The sequence below is a fragment of the Colobus angolensis genome, unplaced genomic scaffold (genome assembly GCF_000951035.1).
Source record: "Colobus angolensis palliatus isolate OR3802 unplaced genomic scaffold, Cang.pa_1.0 Scaffold51, whole genome shotgun sequence".
NCBI lineage: Eukaryota > Metazoa > Chordata > Mammalia > Primates > Cercopithecidae > Colobus > Colobus angolensis.
The window spans coordinates 2,804,823-2,823,431 of record NW_012118599.1 but is presented as its reverse complement, the minus strand read 5'-3'; the positions used below and the strand labels follow the sequence as shown (position 1 = coordinate 2,823,431).

Sequence of the window (18,609 nt, the reverse complement as noted above, 5' to 3'; positions counted from 1 at the left end):
TTTCTTTCTTTCTTTCTTTCTTTCTTTCTTTCTTTCTTTCTTTCTTTCTTTCTTTCTTTCTTTCTTTCTTTCTTTCTTTCTCTTTTCTTTCTTTCTCGCTTTCTCCCCTTCTCTCCTTCTCTCTTTCTCTCTTTCTCTCTCTCTCTCTCTCTTTCAGATGGAGTCTCGCTCTGTTGCCCAGGCTGGAGTGCAATGGTGCCATCTCGGCTTACTGCAACTTCCGCCTTCTGGGTTCAAGCGATTCTCCTGCCTCAGCATCCTGAGTAGCTGGGATTACAGGTGCCTGCCACCACTCCCAGCTAATTTTTGTACTTTTAGTAGAGACAAGGTTTCGGCATGCTGGCCAGGTTGGTCTCAAACTCCTGACTTGAGGCGATCTGCCTGCCTCAACCTCCCAAAGTGCTGGGATTACAGGCATGAGCCACCGCGCCCGGCTGGCTTCAGTTTCTTAATGCATAAAATCAGGTGTTCAGATTAGGAACCTCTTAAGGATCCTTTAAACTCTAAAATTTGCATTACTTAAAATCTATGATTAACCCTAACTGGATCTGAAATCCCTATGAAACCTTGAAAAAGTTCATTACAAATACTTTTTATGATTAATTCTAGCTTTTATTTACAAAATTCAGATGAAAATATTTTCCATTGATTTATATACACTTTGTGAGAAGGCTATGATTTTGGTAAGTCTGAATTTTTTAGAAGGCATTGATATGATAAAAAATGATAATTAAAGGCAATATTTTAATTTTGTGGAATAAAATATAGACCTCAAATTAAATTAAACAGGAAAATCTTGTTGATACATAAAGTTGCCTTCACTAATTCCACACATAACAGAAATGGACACTTCTGTGGGGAAAACATTTTTTTATCATTAACAAAAGCACTTATGAAATATCTATTGCTTGCATGACACTAATATTTTAGTGACTTTTAATATGAAGTTTTAGACAGTATGGGATAATTATAAAATGTTTATAAAAATAATTTAGCACTTATATGAAAATCAAACCACTAACAGTTAAATTTCACATATTATCCATGTAACCTACATTGTTCAAAATATGATCCAATGCTGGAAAATAATAACTTTATTCTTCTGTGTGAGTATAAATTCATGCATTTTACTTCAAGCAAGATTCTTTGTAGAATATCAAGTTAATCTACCTGTATGAGTTAATCTTCAGTAGAGTTAATCTACTGAAATGATAAATCCCATTTTCAAGTGCAGAAAATTCTTGTCATTAAAAATAATTGCCACTTCTTTTCATTGCTTTTTCTGACTATAAAGTAAGTTTAAAGCTCTTTTTACATCACAACATAAATCTATTTATTTCTAAATATTTGGCTGAAAATTTGACCTATTTTGCAAATCTTAACTTACCACAGACCTAATCTTATTTATATTTTCTTTCAACCAATTTGTCCTGGTTTGTATCCCCATTTGAATGTGGAACATGAGAAGTAATAGCAGACAATGCATTGTCAGAATTGAAAGAAGCCTAGCATACCACTTAAAAGTGAATTCCAAAGGTCCCCTGGCCTTATTCATTGACCTGGCATGAAAGGGAAAGATAAGATAGAACCTTGGGGCCACTGAACACCTGGGAAATGGCATGCATTATCAACTGGCCTTTTTATGTTGAGCTTTAACTATCATCTCATTGTGTCCAGAATCTACAATGGAGGCAGATACCAAAACAGTTCTCAAGGGTAGATGCTTATATCTACTTCAAAAATAAATTGTATAACAAAATATATAATTTCAGCATTGCTACTTCATCAGAACCTCAACAGAAGAAAGTGTACTCAAATTCAGTTCTAGTCACTATTGTCTTCTCTTACACTGTTGCCACAGAATAAATTGAATGGTTCCAAACTCAGCTGATCTCATCCACCCATGTAATGGAAAATTCTTTAGCCAGACAGTTGGGCCAAATGGAAGTAGCTCACATTCGCTAATCTGCCTTGTGCTGGGGACAGTTCCACATGACAGGAGATGTTGGATGGGACTGTTAAGTCAATAAATTTTTCCTAGCAGCTTCACTGCCATAAAATATGATTTCTCAACTCTGTTACAAAATGTCAGACATTAAAGATGATAATGAGACTAGACAGAAATGTATTTACTGTAGTTCAAAAAGGTGCCACTGGGCAGCCTTTTGACCTGATTGTGAGCTGAAAATTTGCCTGGAAACAGCTGCTGAGTTCTAACAGCCAAGTTTGAAACCAAATACATAATCAAGTAATCGAAACTTACCAGCCAACAACTTTTACATCAAAGTGGCATAGGCCAGGAAGCATCATTGCATATTAGATAGTTTAAAAAAAAAAAAAAACCTTCAAAATGAAGATTATGCTTTGCTGAAATAGTCTTCATTCATTATTAATTAATGATTAATCTTCATTCATTATCCAATTAATTTATTATTGTGCCAATTTGTGGTGCTTTTCAGTTATTACAAAATGTCCTCACACTTTGCCATAAATCTATGGATTTAAAAACTATGGTAGTGTGTTTAAAGCATATTTTTTATTGATAACTAAAGGTAGTGTTGGAAAATAATTAGCAAAATTCATTGGACTAATAGGCATCCAGAAGACATTCAGGCTCAGAAAAGCAATTTGCTGATGAGAATGAAGATACTAAAGAGCTGAATGGTATTTAGTTTATTCTGACTATTTATGAGTTTGCAAAATATATTGATTGTTTTCTGATCATTTAATATGTGTAATTAGATAAGAGGTTTTCATTGAAGATTTGTGGTTTAATATAAAAAGGCAATAATTCACCTCATTTATATAAAGTGCTATGTAAAAATCCTCTCTCTTTCTTTATAAATTAATAATGCAACTCATATAATTAGGTATATTGTTACTTTCTTAAAGATCTAAGGAATTGTATGAAAAAAGGTTTTGGATAGAATTAAAGGGAGAATATTGTTTCATCTGATTTTCCCCCAAATATTTTTCTTTTTTTTTTTCCATTTGTGAGAAATAACACTTTCCAGCATGTATGCCTCTTAAAATTTATTTTTCTTCTACTCTGTTTAAATGGGAGAGAGAACATATTTTCCATGAAGATGACCATTTAGAGAATTTCCTCCATGCTACCTCACAGAGAACATAAAAGGGTAATTATAGAGAATTTTCTTTGTTGTAGTATTTCATTCCGCTTTTCTTCTGAGTTTCTTTTAGACGTCTGACTTGCCTTTCTTCCCTACCAAAATGACTATGCTTGACATTCAACTTTGATGATTATGTCAGTGACTTTCAGGTTTCTATCTAATGACTCATCAAGTTGTATTTCAACTGCGACCTTCAACTTCCCTTCCTTGTGTCACCCACATGTTAATATTACAGGGCAAATACCTTTGTCAAAGGCAAAACTGACAATACTGCCTTTTATTTTCTCTGAAAAACTCTGGCTTTGCCACAAACTACCACTTTTTCAACATTGGTTTCTCAATCAAGATGGTCCATATTCTTCTGTCGTAAAATTATATTTTGTCATTGCTAACATTTTATTAAGAAATATTTTGGGGTAATTGTTTAAATGAACCTTTTTAGGTGTAGAAATGACTAAGTGGCTTGCTAGATTGTTTTAACGAGAGGAAAGCTGCAATTTCTTGCAGTGTTACATTGCTTTGGGAAGGTTTATGAACACAGATTTGGCTTCTCTAAGTTTTGCCATTTTTTGTTGTTGTTATTTATTTAAGTAGTGAAATCCTTTTGAGTTTTCTCTATTTTGCCTTGCTTTCTTCCTTTATGTGAAAGAGATAATAGACAATTTAGCATAAACAAGTTATGTTCTATACATAATAGACAAATTATTGTCAGCACAATAAACTAGTTTCTTAGTATATATCTTTTTTAAAAATTATCTTTTTGAGACAATATTTGCCTTTTCCTCCAAAATATAGTTAGATAGGCTCACTTCTTCATACATAGAATTTACAGCACCTCTGCGTCCCCCTTTTTTTTGACATTCCTTTTCTCTTAATTTTATGTGTACATCAAGTTTGGAAAATTGTAACCTATGCTTTAGATTATCTGTTGCAGTTGTCAGTTAATGGGAGTTTCTTTTCCATGCCCCTCTTCAGTTGCCTTATGTAGGAGTAAAAATCTTAAAGAGATTTTTATTTGCTTTTAAAACAGCAAACACCCAAAGAAGACCTATTTGTCACTTCTATTATAATAGTCTGAAGCATTATTTGCTTAACAAATAGTTGGTGGATATGTAGTGTCTGATCATATCCCAATGTACTGGGAAAACAATGACCTTTTGAAAGTTTTATGCAAATGTGTTCTATGTTTTGTTAACACATGATGTTCCTATGTTTTTTATTCAAGGGAGATTAGCCACTGACATATTTAGAACCTCTCATACAAAGTACACTCTAGTTTAAAAATAGATCTTTGTTAAATAGAATTTTTAAATTCTTTATAGGTTTTATCTGAAAGTATTAAACAACATTTCCAAAGAGAGAGAGGATATCTATGTAAAAATAATTGTAAATAATATCCAAAATAAATGTTATTCTGAGATTAGAAAGTTAAAAAATTTTGTTTGTTGGCTGCGTGCAGTGGCTCATGCCTGTAATTCCAGCTCTTTGGGAGGCTGAGGTAGAAGGATTGTTTGAGCCCAGAAATCTGAGACCAGCCTGGGAAACATAGGGAGACAACATCTCTACAAAAAATTTAAAAATCAGCCAGGTGTGGTAGCATGCATTTGTAGTCTCAGCTACTCAGGAGGCTGAGGCGGGAGGATGGCTCGAGCCCAAGAATTCGAGGTGGCAGTGATCTATAATTGTGCCATTTCACTTCAGCCTGAGCAACAAAACAAGACCTCCATCTCTTAAAGGAAATTGTTTGTAAGAAAAAAATGTGCATTCATATGTTTTGTTTCACAAGAGTCTCTATCTCAAACCTTCTCCTCAAATTTTGAAACAAGATTAGCCTGTGTATAGAACCATAGAGGGTAACAATCACATACCTTTGGCATGTGGGTGGCATGAGAATCTTAAAGACATTTTTATTTGCCAGTTTATGTACCAAATTGTCTTATAATACATAAGATATTTTTGATGAAACTAGTGCCCCTCTCCAGATACACTGCTTACGGTAATCCCCTCCCTCCCTCTCTACACAGTTTCAATTCTGCAACTGCCTTAAAATGTTTTGTGTGATAGCTGTTAATAAGTATGCTTAGGAAATGCAATAAAAGATATTGGCTTGTGATTTTCTTTTCTGTGCTGTACATTTGTTTTGGCTCATGAGACGTGAGATCAAGGTAGAATGCACAGAGGAGAACATCACGAAAATTGGGGGTATTCTTTGAATATGAATACTAAGTGTCATGCGTGTCCATGTGAAGAGACCACCACACAGCCTTTGTGTGAACAATAAAGCTTTTTAATCACCTGGGTGCAGGCGGGCTGAGTCCGAAAAGAGAGTCAGCAAAGGGAGATAATGGTGGGGCCGTTTTACAGGATTTGGGTAGATAAAGGAAAATTACAGTCAAAGGGGATTTATTCTCTGGCGGGCAGGAGTGGGGGATCGCAAGGTGCTCAGTGGGGGAGCTTTTTGAGCCAGGATGAGCCAGGGAAAGGACTTTCACAAGGTAATGTCATCACTTAAGGCAAGGATCAGCCATTTTCACTTCTTTTGCAGTGGAATGTCATCAGTTAAGGCGGGGCAGGGCATTTTCCCTTCTTTTGTGATTCTTCAGTTGCTTCAGGCCATCTGGGTATACACGTACAAGTCACAGGGGATGAGATGGCTTGGCTTGGGCTCAGAGACTTGACATTCCTGCCTTCTTATATTAATAAGAAAAATAACATAAAATTGTATTGAAGTGTTGGGGTGGTGAAAACTTTGGGGAGGTGGTATGGAGAGATAATGGGCGATGTTTCTCAGGGCTGCTTCAAGTGGAATTAGGGGTGGCGTGGGAACCTAAAGTGGGAGAGATTAAGCTGAAGGAATAGTTTGTGGTAAGAGGCGATATTGTGGGGTTGTTAGAAAGAGCATTTCTCATATAGAATGATTGGTGATGGCCTGGATGCAGTTTTGTATGAATTGAAAAACTAAACGGAAGACACAAGGTCTGTATAAGAGAAGGAGAAAAAACAGGTATTAAAGGACTAAGAATTGGGAGGACCTAGGACATATAATTAGAGAGAGTCTAAGGGGGTTCAGTGTAAGGAGTGTCCACACAGGAGCTCAAATGTACCCTGTAGCATTCCGAGGACAGACCGAATTCTGAGAAGGGAAAGTGGTAAAAGCATTCTGTAGTCCTTTTTAAGTTGGGGACTGAGCTTGGTGAGGAGTGTCTTTAAAAGACCATTAGTCCGTTCTACCTTTCCTGAAGGATATAAAGGTTTCACTGGTCAGGGTCAGTCCAAGTGAAAGCGAAGAGAGTCTGGGATGAAGGGTGCAAAGGAATAGTAAAGAAAGTATGTTTGAGATCTAGAACAGAATAATGGATTGTGGAGGGAGGTATTGAGGACAGGAGAGTATATGGCTTTGGCACCACAGGGTGGATAGGCAAAACAATATGGTTGATAAGGTGCAGATCTTGAACTAACCTGTAAGCCTTGTCTGGTTTTAGGACAGGTAAAATGAGGAATTGTAAGGGAAGTTTACAGGCTTTAAAAGGCCATGCTGTAGCAGGTGAGTGATAACAGGCTTTAATCCTTTTAAAGCGTGCTGCGGGATGGGATATTGGCGTTGAGTGGGGTAAGGGTGATTAGGTTTTAATGAGATGGTAAGGGGTGCATGATCAGTCACCAAGGAGGGAGTAGAGGTATCCAATACTTGTGAGTTAAGGTGGGGGGATATGAGAGGAAGATGCAAAGGAGGCTTTCGGTTGGGAAGAAGGGCAGCAATGAGATGTGGCTGTAGTCCAGGAATAGTCAGGGAAGCAGATAATTTAGTTAAAATGTCTTGGCCTAATAAGAGAGCTGGGCAGGTAGGGATAACTAAAAAGGAGTGCATAAAAGAATGTCCAAGTTGGCACCAGAGTTAGGGAGTTTTAAGAGGTTTAGAAGCTCTTCCCACAACAGTTATGGAGGCAAGGGAAACAGACCTTTGAAAAGAAGGTAATGTGGAGTGGGCAGCCTCCATATTGATTAAGAAGGGGAAGGACTTACCCTCCACTGTAAGAGTTACCCAAAGCATCTGTGATGGTCCAGGAGGCTTCCGAGGCGGTGGGGCAGCATCAATCTTTAGCTGCTAAGCCAAGAAGGTCTGGGAAGGAGTCAGTCAGAGAGACTTGGGCCAGAATTCCAGCGACTCTGCGAGTGGGCGAGTTGGACAGTCCTATTTCCAGGGGGTCCCGCACAGATGGGACATGGCTTAGGAGGAATCCCGGGCTGCGGGCATTCCTTGGCCCAGTGGCCAGATTTCCGGCACGTGTAACAAGCTCCTGGGGAGGAGGTTCTGAAGGAACCTCTGGCAGCTGCGGTTCAGGCGTTTGGAGTTGCGTGCTGGAGATGTGGCTGGGGTTTGTCTCACAGTGGAGGCAAGGAATTGCAACTCAGAAATAAGTTGCTACTTGGCTGCCTCTACTCTATTATTGTACACCTTGAAGGCAAGGTTCATTAAGTCCTGTTGTGGGGTTTGAGGGCCGGAATTTAATTTTTGGAGCTTTATTTAATGTCAGGAGCAGATTGCGTAATAAAATGTGTATTGAGAATAAGATGGCCTTTTGACCTTTTAGGGTCTAGGGCTGTCAAGTGTCTCAGGGTTGCTGCTAAATGGGCCATGAACTGGGCTGGGTTTTTCATATTTGATGAAAAAGAGCCTAAACGCTAACTGGTTTGGGAGAGGTCAGATAAAGAAAGAGGAGCATTAACCTTGACTATGCCTTTAGCTCTAGCCACTCTTTTAAGAGGAAATTGCTGGGCAGATGGGGGAGGGCTAGTCGAGGAACGAAACTGTAAGCCAGACTGAGTGTGAGGAGGGGAGATAATAAAAGGATTATAGGGTGGGGGAGTGGAGGCTGAGGAAAAATTGGGACCTAGCTTGGCCTGGTGAGGAGGGAGAGGTCAGATGTGTCTGTAGAAAAGGAAGATTAGAAAGACTCAGCGACGCTTGGGATTGGGACTGAGGGGACAGGCGGGAGGGAAAGAAGGAAGATTTGGGATGAGTTGCTTTGGGAACAGAGACTAGGGAGGGACTGATGTGTAAAAGGATGCCTGGATGTCAGGCACCTCAGACTGTTTGCCCATTTTACGACAAGAATTATTTAGATCTTGTAGGATGGAAAAATCAAAAGTGCCGTTTTCTGGCTATTTGGAACTACCGTCGAGTTTGTATTGGGGTCAAGCGGCGTTGTAGAAGAAAATAAGGCATTTTTAGGTTTTAGGTCAGGTGTGAGTTGAAGAGGTTTTAAGTTCTTGAGAACACAGGCTAAGGGAGAAGAAGGAGGAATGGAGGGTGGAAGGTTGCCCATAGTGAAGGAGGCAAGCCCAAAGAAAAGAGAGAGTAGAGACACGGAGAGAAGGGGTTCGGGGGTTCTTACCCTCCAGAAAAGCAGGAAAGGGATCGGGGCATGGAGATAAGAAGTTGGGGCACAGAGATAAGAGGTTGGGGCACAGAAATAAAGGGTTGGGGCACAGAGATAAGAGGTCAGGTTGCGGAAATAAGCGGTTGGGGCACAGAGATAAGAGGTCAGGGTGCAGAAATAAGGTGTCGGGAGGTTCTTGCCCCCCAGAAAAGCAGAGAAGGGGTAAAGACAGGGAGAGAAGGGGTCGGGGTTCTTCCCCACCCCCAGAAAAGTGGGACTTGATACTAAGGGTGAAGGACCAAGGCAGGCATCCCTGCATGGTCAGACACCTCTGAAATGTGGGTGAATAATCAGAGAAGCATCCCCACAATGATTAAACACCAAGGAAAGGCTGGCTTCCCGAGTCCGTGATTGGTGCCAGAGTTTTGGGTCCATGGATAAAATGCGTCTCCTTCCTCTCTACCAGAAAAGGAAAGGAACTAAAATTAAGAGAAGGGAAAGATTGAAGTGTGGTGTCAAGATTGACAGGCGAAAGAGGTTGAGGGATAGAGAGAGAGTAAAAAGGGGCCGCTTACCCGATTTAAAATTGGTGAGATGTTCCTTGGGCTGGTGGGTCTGAGAACCCAAGGTTGTAGGTGGATCTTTCTCATGGAGCAAAGAGCAGGAGGACAGGGGATTGATCTCCCAAGGGAGGTCTCCTGATCCGAGTCACGACACCAAAATGTCATGCACGTCCGTGTGAAGAGACCACCAAGCAGGCTTTGCATGAGCAATAAAGCTTTTTAATCACCTAGGTGCAGGTGGGCTGACTCTCTTTTCGGACTTTCGGAATAAAAAGCTTTATTGCTCACACAAAGCCTATTTGGTGGTCTCTTCACACGGATGCGCATGACACTAAGTTTAATGTGTTTAAAAACATTTTACAATCTCTCAACCTTGGAGATTTTGGCATGTATTTTAAAATGTGTGTTATAGACAGATTTTGAATGAGGACAAACCTAAAATATGACAAGATATATAAGTTTGAAGATGAGTTATATGAAGATAATTGGGAACTTTCTCTTCCTCTCTGTGACCCAAGATAAAATATCTTCAAATAAGCAATTTAGGCAGGAAAAACAATAAATCCTAAAGAGAAGAGCAACCAAAAGAAGGCATAGGAGAAGCAAAGAGCTAAAGCTGGTAATCAAACTGTGTTTTGAATTCCACTAAAACAAAACAAAAGACAGCTTGTGAAGTTCAGCCTGTGGAGAACAGAATCAAGCTAGTGATGCAAATCATTTAAAATAAAAGTATAGAAAGAAAACCCCAATAATTTTTTTAAAAAAAGAAACGTATTTTTGTCTGTTTCAAAGACTTCATGGAAAGGGAAATCTATACTAAGTTTGTAAGTTGAAAGTTGGGTGTTTCTTTGGGGATGGGATTACTGGTAGATTTTAGAGTTTTTAAAAATAATGTTCTAATTTTCACATAAGGGCATTCTAAGTGGAATTTAATCTATTGTAGCTCAGGCATCCAAATATCAATTTTCCTTATGAACCATAAGATCTTTAATTTTTTTAAACTTTACTTTCTCTTGAAAATAAAAAACTACCTTTGGTAGTAAATAAACAGCTTATCAGGAGCTGACTTGTCTAATTATTTTTATTTCAGGTTGGGAGGGCTGGTGCAGTGGCTCAGGTCTGTAATCCCAACACTTTGGGAGGCTGAAGCGGGTGGATTACCTGAGGTCAGGAGTTTGAGACCAGCCTGGCCAACATGGTGAAACCCCATCTCCACTAAAAACACAAAAAATTAGCTTGGTGTGGTGGCAGGTGCCTGTAATCCAGCTACTCAGGAGACTGAGGCAGGAGAATCACTTGAATCCAGCAGACAGAGGTTGCCATGAGCCAAGATCACGCCATTGCACTTTAACCTGGGCAACAGAGTGAGACTCTGTCCGAAAAAAATAAAAATAAATGAAAAGAAGGTTGGGAGGTTTAGCGTATTTTATCTGCAAAAGGAAAGCAAAATTATATGATGTTTATTACACTGGGTTAAGTTCAGAAAAATAGAGTTGTTTTTCTCTCTCTTAAGCTTAGGTCTCCATGAATTACTTGTGGTTGAAGACTGGCCCACTGCAGGGCATGGTAGAGTCAAGCTAGTTTAAATTTCCTATGTCAAAAACCACATTCAGGCAAGATCTGATGACTTGATTCATTTTTATGTATAATAGAACCAAAGGAAAGCTAGGGCAGCTTGGTTTTGCAGAAATAGTTTTGAAGTGTGTATTCTGGCTGTGACGTTGTGGTTAATTACCTCTACTCTGTGCATTTGTGAAACCTGAATCTCATCAGTGAAATGAGGGAAGGGAACCAGATCAGTGATTCTCAACCAGAGATGATTTTACAACTGAGAAAGTGGGGTGCTACTAGCATTTAGTAGGTGCAGGCCAAGGATACTGCCAAAAGTCCTACAATGCCCAGTACATTCCCTGACAACAAAGAATTATCCAGCCTCAAATGGCAATAATGCTGGCATTGAGCAACCCTGGACTAGAACATCTCTTGGCTCTCTCTGCTCCAGTACTATGAATAATGAAGCTCATTACTTTATGCCTGCCAAGGGCAATTCAGTTCAACCAACATTGATTAGGTGCCTTCTTTTTGTGTTTTAACTAAGAATGTTTCCCTATTTGACATACAAAAAGAAGGTAAAACTCTATCTTTGGAATTCCTCATATTCCAAATATTTTCCCATGTAGCTTCTACTCATGGTAACCCTGTTTGATAGGGAACATACATTTTCATTGATTCCAGATATATCGGCAAAATTATGGCTTTTCACCTTTCTAGATATTTCTTCTTTCTTACTATGTTTCCCCAATTATTAGGCTCCAAGACAATCAACTAAAAGAGAAATTTGGAAGAGTCAGATGGTTTGTATAACTCTTAAAATCCATATTGTTGGATTAAGTCATTCCTGATATTGGACCTTATTGTCTTCACCTGCACAATGAGAGTGGAGTACAATGTGCTCCTTGTATCCTGAAATTCTGTGTTTATGTCTTTAAATACTATTGGAGCCCTCCTGATATTTGATGATTAGATAATTCAAAAAAGAGGGGGTAAAACAAATATTATTTAGGTCACAAGTTTGGAGAGATGGAAAATCTTAATTTATTATTTAAGTCAACATCATGACAAATACCCACCTCTATAGGGTTTACTATGAGGTGCATGTGTGTGTGTGTGCATGAGCACAGGCTTGCCCTTGCCCCTGCAATTTGGATAGAGCAATCTGGGGTAGAGACTATTTTTTTCCCCTTTCTTTGAAAGTCAGTTTCTATTCACTTCCTATTTGTATTGCAAAATCATCAATATGATTTATTGCCACTATTTCCTTTTGAATAACTATAATTTTGTTTTGCTTTGCCTTAAATTAAAACCCCTAAGAGATAATTTATTTTCAAAATTAAATATACGTGTGTATGCAAAAGATGATTAAATACACACACATACATACTTAGTAGTTTTTTAAAGGGTCTTGGCATTTGCTACTTAAGTTACTTTTTATTGCTTTTTCACATTGCTGGATTTGTCAACTATTTCTGCTGCAAATATACTGAATAAGAAGCCTAACTAGGCAACCTAAAATTTAAATGAAGATACTTTTAATAATGAAAGTGAATATGCCTTTGCACTTCCCTGTTTCTGGATTTACTGTCTCAGCATTCTTCGAGCGCAGAGGACACCATGTTTCATTCATGTATTTCATAATTATAAAAGACTCTGGGTTAATCCTTGCAATAAACTTTGGGGATAATTTTTGCCTTTTAAATCTCTCTCTGGGAAGTGATGTGGGACTTACAAAGGCTCTGTATAAGAAAATAATTTAGTTGTAGAACATCAAACTTTTCACTTAAATCCCTTGTTAAAACAATAATAGATTCAAAAGAACAAAAGGTCAATATATTAAAAACTGTAAGATCACTTCAAAGTATAATACTTCTTAAATGTGAACAATATAAATGCTTCATTTAATGTGTCTAAATGTATAGATTTTGTAACACCAAAAAGTTGTAATGCTATAATAAAAGCATATCTCAGGCCAGGCTTGGTGGCTCACGCCTATAATACCAGCACTTTGGGAGGCCAAGGTGGGCGGATCAACCGAGGTCTGGAGTTCCAAACCAGCCTGACCAACATGGTAAAACCCTGTCTCTACTAAAAATACAAAAATTAGCCGGGCATGATGGTACATGCCTGTAATCCCAGCTACCTGGGAGGCTGAGGCAGGAGAATTGCTTGAACCCGAGAGGTGGAGGTTGCAGTGAGCCGAGATGGTGCCACTGCCACTGCACTACAGTCTGGGCAATGGAGTGAGACTCTGTCTCAGAAAAACAAACAAACAAAATAAAACAAAAAAACCCCAGCATGTCTTGTATGTATGAATCTGTTTAGAATTTCAAAATTGTGAAAGTTTTTTTTTAATTCAAAGATATCTACATGCTTTTCGAATCAATAAAGTCATTAGCTGATGTTTATATGCATTGTATCTCCACTTGAAAATGTTACACCAAAATAATAAAACCAGGGTCTATTCTCTTTTCCTAACAAAGATATGGTACTTTGACTACCCGACTGCCATAGGAATGAAGAAGACCATAGTCATTTATTTTTTATGTGCTTTCATAAAGATAATCCTATTTCTTTACAGTAGGTCACAAATCTGCAGGCAGCAGTCAAGTAACACATTTTCAAGCAACTTATACTTATTCACTTAGTATAATTTTCTGCCATTCTCTGAAATGGAACAGCTCTTACTCTCCGAGCATCTCTTACAGTTTTAAAATCCAGCTAGTTTTTGAAAATCTCCTTTGAGATGTCTCAAAATGACATCTGTCAGAGTCCCCTCTGTAAAAATCCCCTTTGTAAAAGGCTTTCTGCCAGGACACACCCAGCAGTCATTTCTAGTCTATGATTTCCACACCAGACTAGTCACAGGGGAACCTGTGAATTGGTCCATTTATTCTAGATTTACTTGGCAATTGCTGGAAAAATTCTCTCTAATCTCTTATTCCCCAGATTTATCAGGGATTATCTTCACCACCACCACTTCCACCCTGGGAGTCAGCTCAGTGCTGACAGTGGTCACAGGGACCTTGCCTAGTGCTATTGAGGCTTCTGATCTTCTTGTTTTCCTCCATTCCCTCCATCCGCCTGCTCTCAGTCCCAGCACAGTTCACACGTTCGTACTCTGATTAATTATGTTCTTTTCCAGAGGTTTGATGTCCTAGGTCACTCTTTTGAAACCCAATTTATTTATTTATTTATTTTTTTGGTCAAAGTATTAACTCTGCCATGGGTTTCCAAAATCTATTTTGAAACCCAAACTCTACTTTTTCCTTACTTTTTTCAATTCCGCTTTAACATTTTAATCCAGAAACACGAGGATGGAATTAATCTTTAGCTGCCTGGGTTGACAGAAGGAACACAGAACACAGGACTATGAGAAAGACAAAACTAGAAAACATTTACAAGCATGTGGTTTCCGCAGTGCTGAGTAGTGAGTGCTGTGGTTTTATGCTGAATGGTGCTGCTACTTCTCTGTCTACTTAGCTCCTTTCCTCTACACTTAATATTCAGGCATTTAACATTTGTACCAGGATCTGCAACAGGCCTGGGTGATTCCCCAGGAAATAAAGCAGACAATATCCCTCCCTCATGGAGCTTAGATTCTAGTAAGTTCTCGATATTCTGGACCTTGGTCTCTGTCTTTTTGCTCCTATTTGTGACCTTTTCTGCGCCCTGTGTACTTCCTCACTAAAAGCTGTCCACTTAACACTCAGGCTGCACATTCTGTGGCCTCCTACTGCAACACAGGTGACACGTCTGGTCCTTGGGTCCTCTGATCATTGAGGAACCCTATCCTGGTGGCTAGTTACTGTAGCCTTTGACTTTCCTACTTCCTGAAAAAGAGAAAAAGACGATGATAGAATTCAATGGCAACAACATGGGCTCTTGTGATTTTTGAAGAAAACCAGTCCTTACTGAACTGATTTTATCCTACAAAAATGGGGCTACTAATCACCGTTTCTAATGGAACCCATACTAATGTATATTTGTGATTTTTTAAAGTATAATTTCTTTAAATTTTTTCCAAGTGCTTTCATCTTTATTATGGTATAATTGACAAAAATTGTACATATTTAAGGTGTAAAATGTGATGATTTGATGTATGTGTACATTGTGTAATGATTACCACAATCAAATTAATCAATGTAACTATTAACGTGCTAGTTACTCTGTGTATGTATATGGGAGAAGAGATGAGGACACACAAGATCTATTCTCAGCAACTTTCAAGTAAAAAGTAAAATATTATTAACTGTAGTCACCATGCTATACATTAGCTCTCCAGAACTTATTCCTTTGATAACTGAATGTTTATACCCTTTAAACACCAGTTTTCCTTTTCACTTAAATCCCTTATTAAGGCGATAATAGATTCAAAACAACAAAACATCCATTTCAACCAAACGTCCATTCCAACCTCTGGCAACCACCATTCTACTCTTTGCTTCTGTAATTCTGACTATTTTAGATTCCACTAAAGTGAGATCATGCAATATTTTTCCTTTTGTGACTGGCTCATTTCACTTGGCATAATATCTTTGGAGTTCATTCATGTTATTGAAAAGGGCAGGATTTCTTTCTTTTTTAAGGCTGAATAATATTTCATTGTTTAACACGTTTTATTTATTCATTTATCCATCAACAGGCACTTCGGTTGTTTCCATATCTACTTGTTAACAATGATACTGCAATGGTTAAATGAAGTATTCACTATCAAAGGGCTCTAAACACTTAAATGTTTCTTGTTATCATTTCCTTTAGAATCACTGCAATTTTGGAAGAAAGGAGTTGATTTCCTGCTAAAGGGTCAATTGAATATATTGTCTTCTTTCTCTCTTCCATTATGAACAATTGTAGAAGCCTATTTTTTATGTTTTTTTTTTTTTTACTTCTTCAATTTTAATTGCTCCTGTCTCCTAAACACCTCCAGATGGGCAATGAAAGACCAGAATCAAACTGTATGTATAGAAAAACATAAAACTCAGCATTGTAGTCCTCTGCTGCTCACTGGGATTGATTATGGAGTAGCTTTCTTTTCCCTTGAGTGTACCTCCATCAGATACTTCCGTGCTGATCCATGCCATCTGCTCTGTGAAACTGGCTGTCAGACAACCATACACTTTAAGCCCTAAGTTATCCAAATTCTATCTTTGAAATTATGTTGTGATTATTAAAAATCTTTTTTATATAGAGGATTTCAAATAGCTAAGCATATGCTAAATTTTTCATACTTCACAAGTTCGAGTTTTCTTGGTTCAAATCACGATTCAAAATAGATGTGTTGCTTTAAATACGTGTTTTAAAAATCATATGGATTCTCCAAAATTTGGGTTTCTAAGCAAGAAGATATGCCATATAATCAAAACCAATGTATATTGGCTTTGTCTTAGTGAAATGTAGATCATCAGAATCTCTTATTTCTTAGTAACATGGGGTTTCTGTGATGCTGTCTGTAAAGTGCTGATATGTCTTTAGATAAAGGGGTTGCTCTTTAAGAAAATATTACTACTTTTCATGATTTTATTAACAAGGTGTTGATTTAAATTGAAACTGTAGCAAAAATGCCGTGGCTCTGATTTTAAATTGTTATAGGTTCTAGACAGCAAAGGAAAGCTGAAAATAAATGCTGCATTTAAAAATAAATGTTGCTTTACCAAAGAGGTGGGAAGATGGAAGACAGGATGGAGTGAAAGGCTCCGGTAATTTTACCTATGGTACTCTGAGTTCACAAAGGTGTCTTGTACTCAGACCAAAAACTACAGTGTGAAGAGGGGACAGCATGAGTGAAGAGAAAGTGGATTTGCACCCTTCACTTCCAAACCACAGGAAAGGAAGTGACTTTAAAATGCCGGGATGGAACAAAAACATCTCAGATGTGCAGGCTTTAATGAGAAGAGCTCAAAATGCCTTAAAATGCCTTTGATGTTGCAATGAAAACAGCTTTTGAAGTTAAACAGTATGATTTGATGGTTGAGGAGAAAGTAGGCTTTTTCTAGAGCACCAAATGCATCAGATATGGCTATAACACTAATTTTCTGATGTGTCTGTCAGTTAAGCAGAGCTAAATTAATTTATTCACTGCATATTTGTCTGCTAATTTTTCTCTAATGAACAAAGATATTACTTGCTTCATAATTTCCTGTCTTCTTGAAGTTTTGTGGAATGTGATAGTATCAACAACAAAAATAATTAATTCTTTTCAAAAATCCAGGACCTCAGTAAAGCCTTTTTTTGAAAAATTAGTTCTATGTATATTTACATTGAAAGAGGACAATTCTCAAGTGACTGAAAAATGTTTAAAGCATTTTATTAGAAATAACTATATTACCTATCTCATTGATAGAAACATGTCCAAGACTGTTTTATAATCCCTGTACATCTGTCAAAAACTAGAACATTGAAAGATTCATATATTGCATACTAAAGCAGGATAGAGTGATGTTTATTTTCAAGAATCATTTAGAATAGTGATCTCTAAAGTATTAGGTACTAACCTCAATATAATTCAGTGGGGTGGAAGTAGGGCACAGGTTAGACATGATAGAGATGTCATTAGTGTGTTTTGAAACAAATCTCAAACAGAGGTCACAAACTATGGTCTGTGGGTCAAACCTGGCTCACCAATGTTTGTATAAATAAAGTATTATTGAAACACAGCCTTGCCTATTTCAGTTATGTGCCATTAACAATGGGGATATGTTTTGAGAAATGCATCTTTAGGTGATTTTGTTGTTGTGCTAACATCAGAAGGTACTTACACAAATCTAGATGGTGTAGCCCACTACACCCAGGCTATGTGGTGTAGGCTATTGCTGCTGGGCTACAAACCTGTACAGCACATTACTGTATTGAATACTGTAAGCAATTGTAACACAATGGTAAATATTTGTGTATCTAAACATATCTGATCATAGACAGGGTACTGTGAAAATACAATATAAAAGATAAAAGAAGGAACACCCGTATAGTGCACTTACCATGAATGGTGGTTGCTCTGGGTTAATCAGTGAGTGGTGAGTATATGTGAAGGCCTCAGACATTACTTGTACATTATTGTAGATTTTAGGAACACTTAGACTACACTAAATTTATTAATTATATATTTTTTTGAGATGGAGTCTTGCTCTGTTGCCCAGGCTGGAGGGCAGTGATGCGATCTCAGCTCACTGTAACCTTCGTCTTCTGGGTTCAAGCAATTCTCCTGTGTCAGCCTCCAGGTAGCTGGGACAACAGGTGCACGCCATCATACATAATTTTTTGTATTTTTAGTAGAGATGGGATTTTGCTGTGTTGACAAGGCTGGTGTTGAACTCCTGACCTCAGGTGATCTGCCCACCTCAGCATCCCAAAGTGCTGGAATTACAGGTGTGAGCCACCATGCCTGGCCACATTTTTTTTTTCAATAATAACCTCAGCTTACTGTAATTTTTACTTAATAAACTTGAATTTTTTAAGCTTTTTGACTCTTGTAATAACACAACTTAAAATACAAACACATTGAGCGGTTGTACAAAAATATTTTTTATTTATATCCTTAAACTATAAGCCTTTTCTCTATTTTAAAATTTTCCGGATTTTTTTTTTCCTACATTTTAAACTTTTTTTTTTTTTTTTTTTTGTCCTCAAACACAAATACACACATTAGCCTAGGCAGGGTCAATCACTCCACAATAGGAATTTTTCAGCTCCATGTTAATCTTATGGGACCACCAATACATGTATGTTCTGCTGACCAAAACATCGTTATGCAGGGCATGACTGTATGTATCTATTGTTCAAGGCTGCTTTCATGTTACTATGTTAGGATTGAGTAATTGTGACAGATTTATGGTTTGCAAAGCCTGCAGTATTTACTAATGGGAACTTTACAGGAAAACGTTTGCCAACTTCTAACATAAAATAACGAGAAAGATTCTAAGCTTTGCTGATTTATATGGGTTTACACGGGTCTCCTTTGTAGGTCTGAGTGCTAGGTCATTA

The 18,609-nt window shown here is 37.8% G+C and overlaps 1 protein-coding gene across 2 annotated transcripts in view; it reads left to right on the top strand.

Annotated features, from left to right (window-relative positions):
* The window catches only part of MLIP (muscular LMNA-interacting protein), a 249,380-nt gene that overhangs the window by 184,419 nt on the left and 46,352 nt on the right, over nt 1–18,609 (top strand). Inside the window, exon 12 of one of the 2 annotated variants that reach the window (XM_011960201.1) lies at nt 14,343–17,285. The exons of the other annotated variant lie outside the window; for it this stretch is intronic. Coding sequence (XP_011815591.1) covers nt 14,343–14,405 — 63 coding nt within the window. The 3' untranslated portion in view covers nt 14,406–17,285. Of the gene's footprint in view, nt 1–14,342; nt 17,286–18,609 lie in introns of those variants that run through there. 2 annotated transcript variants of the gene reach the window in all.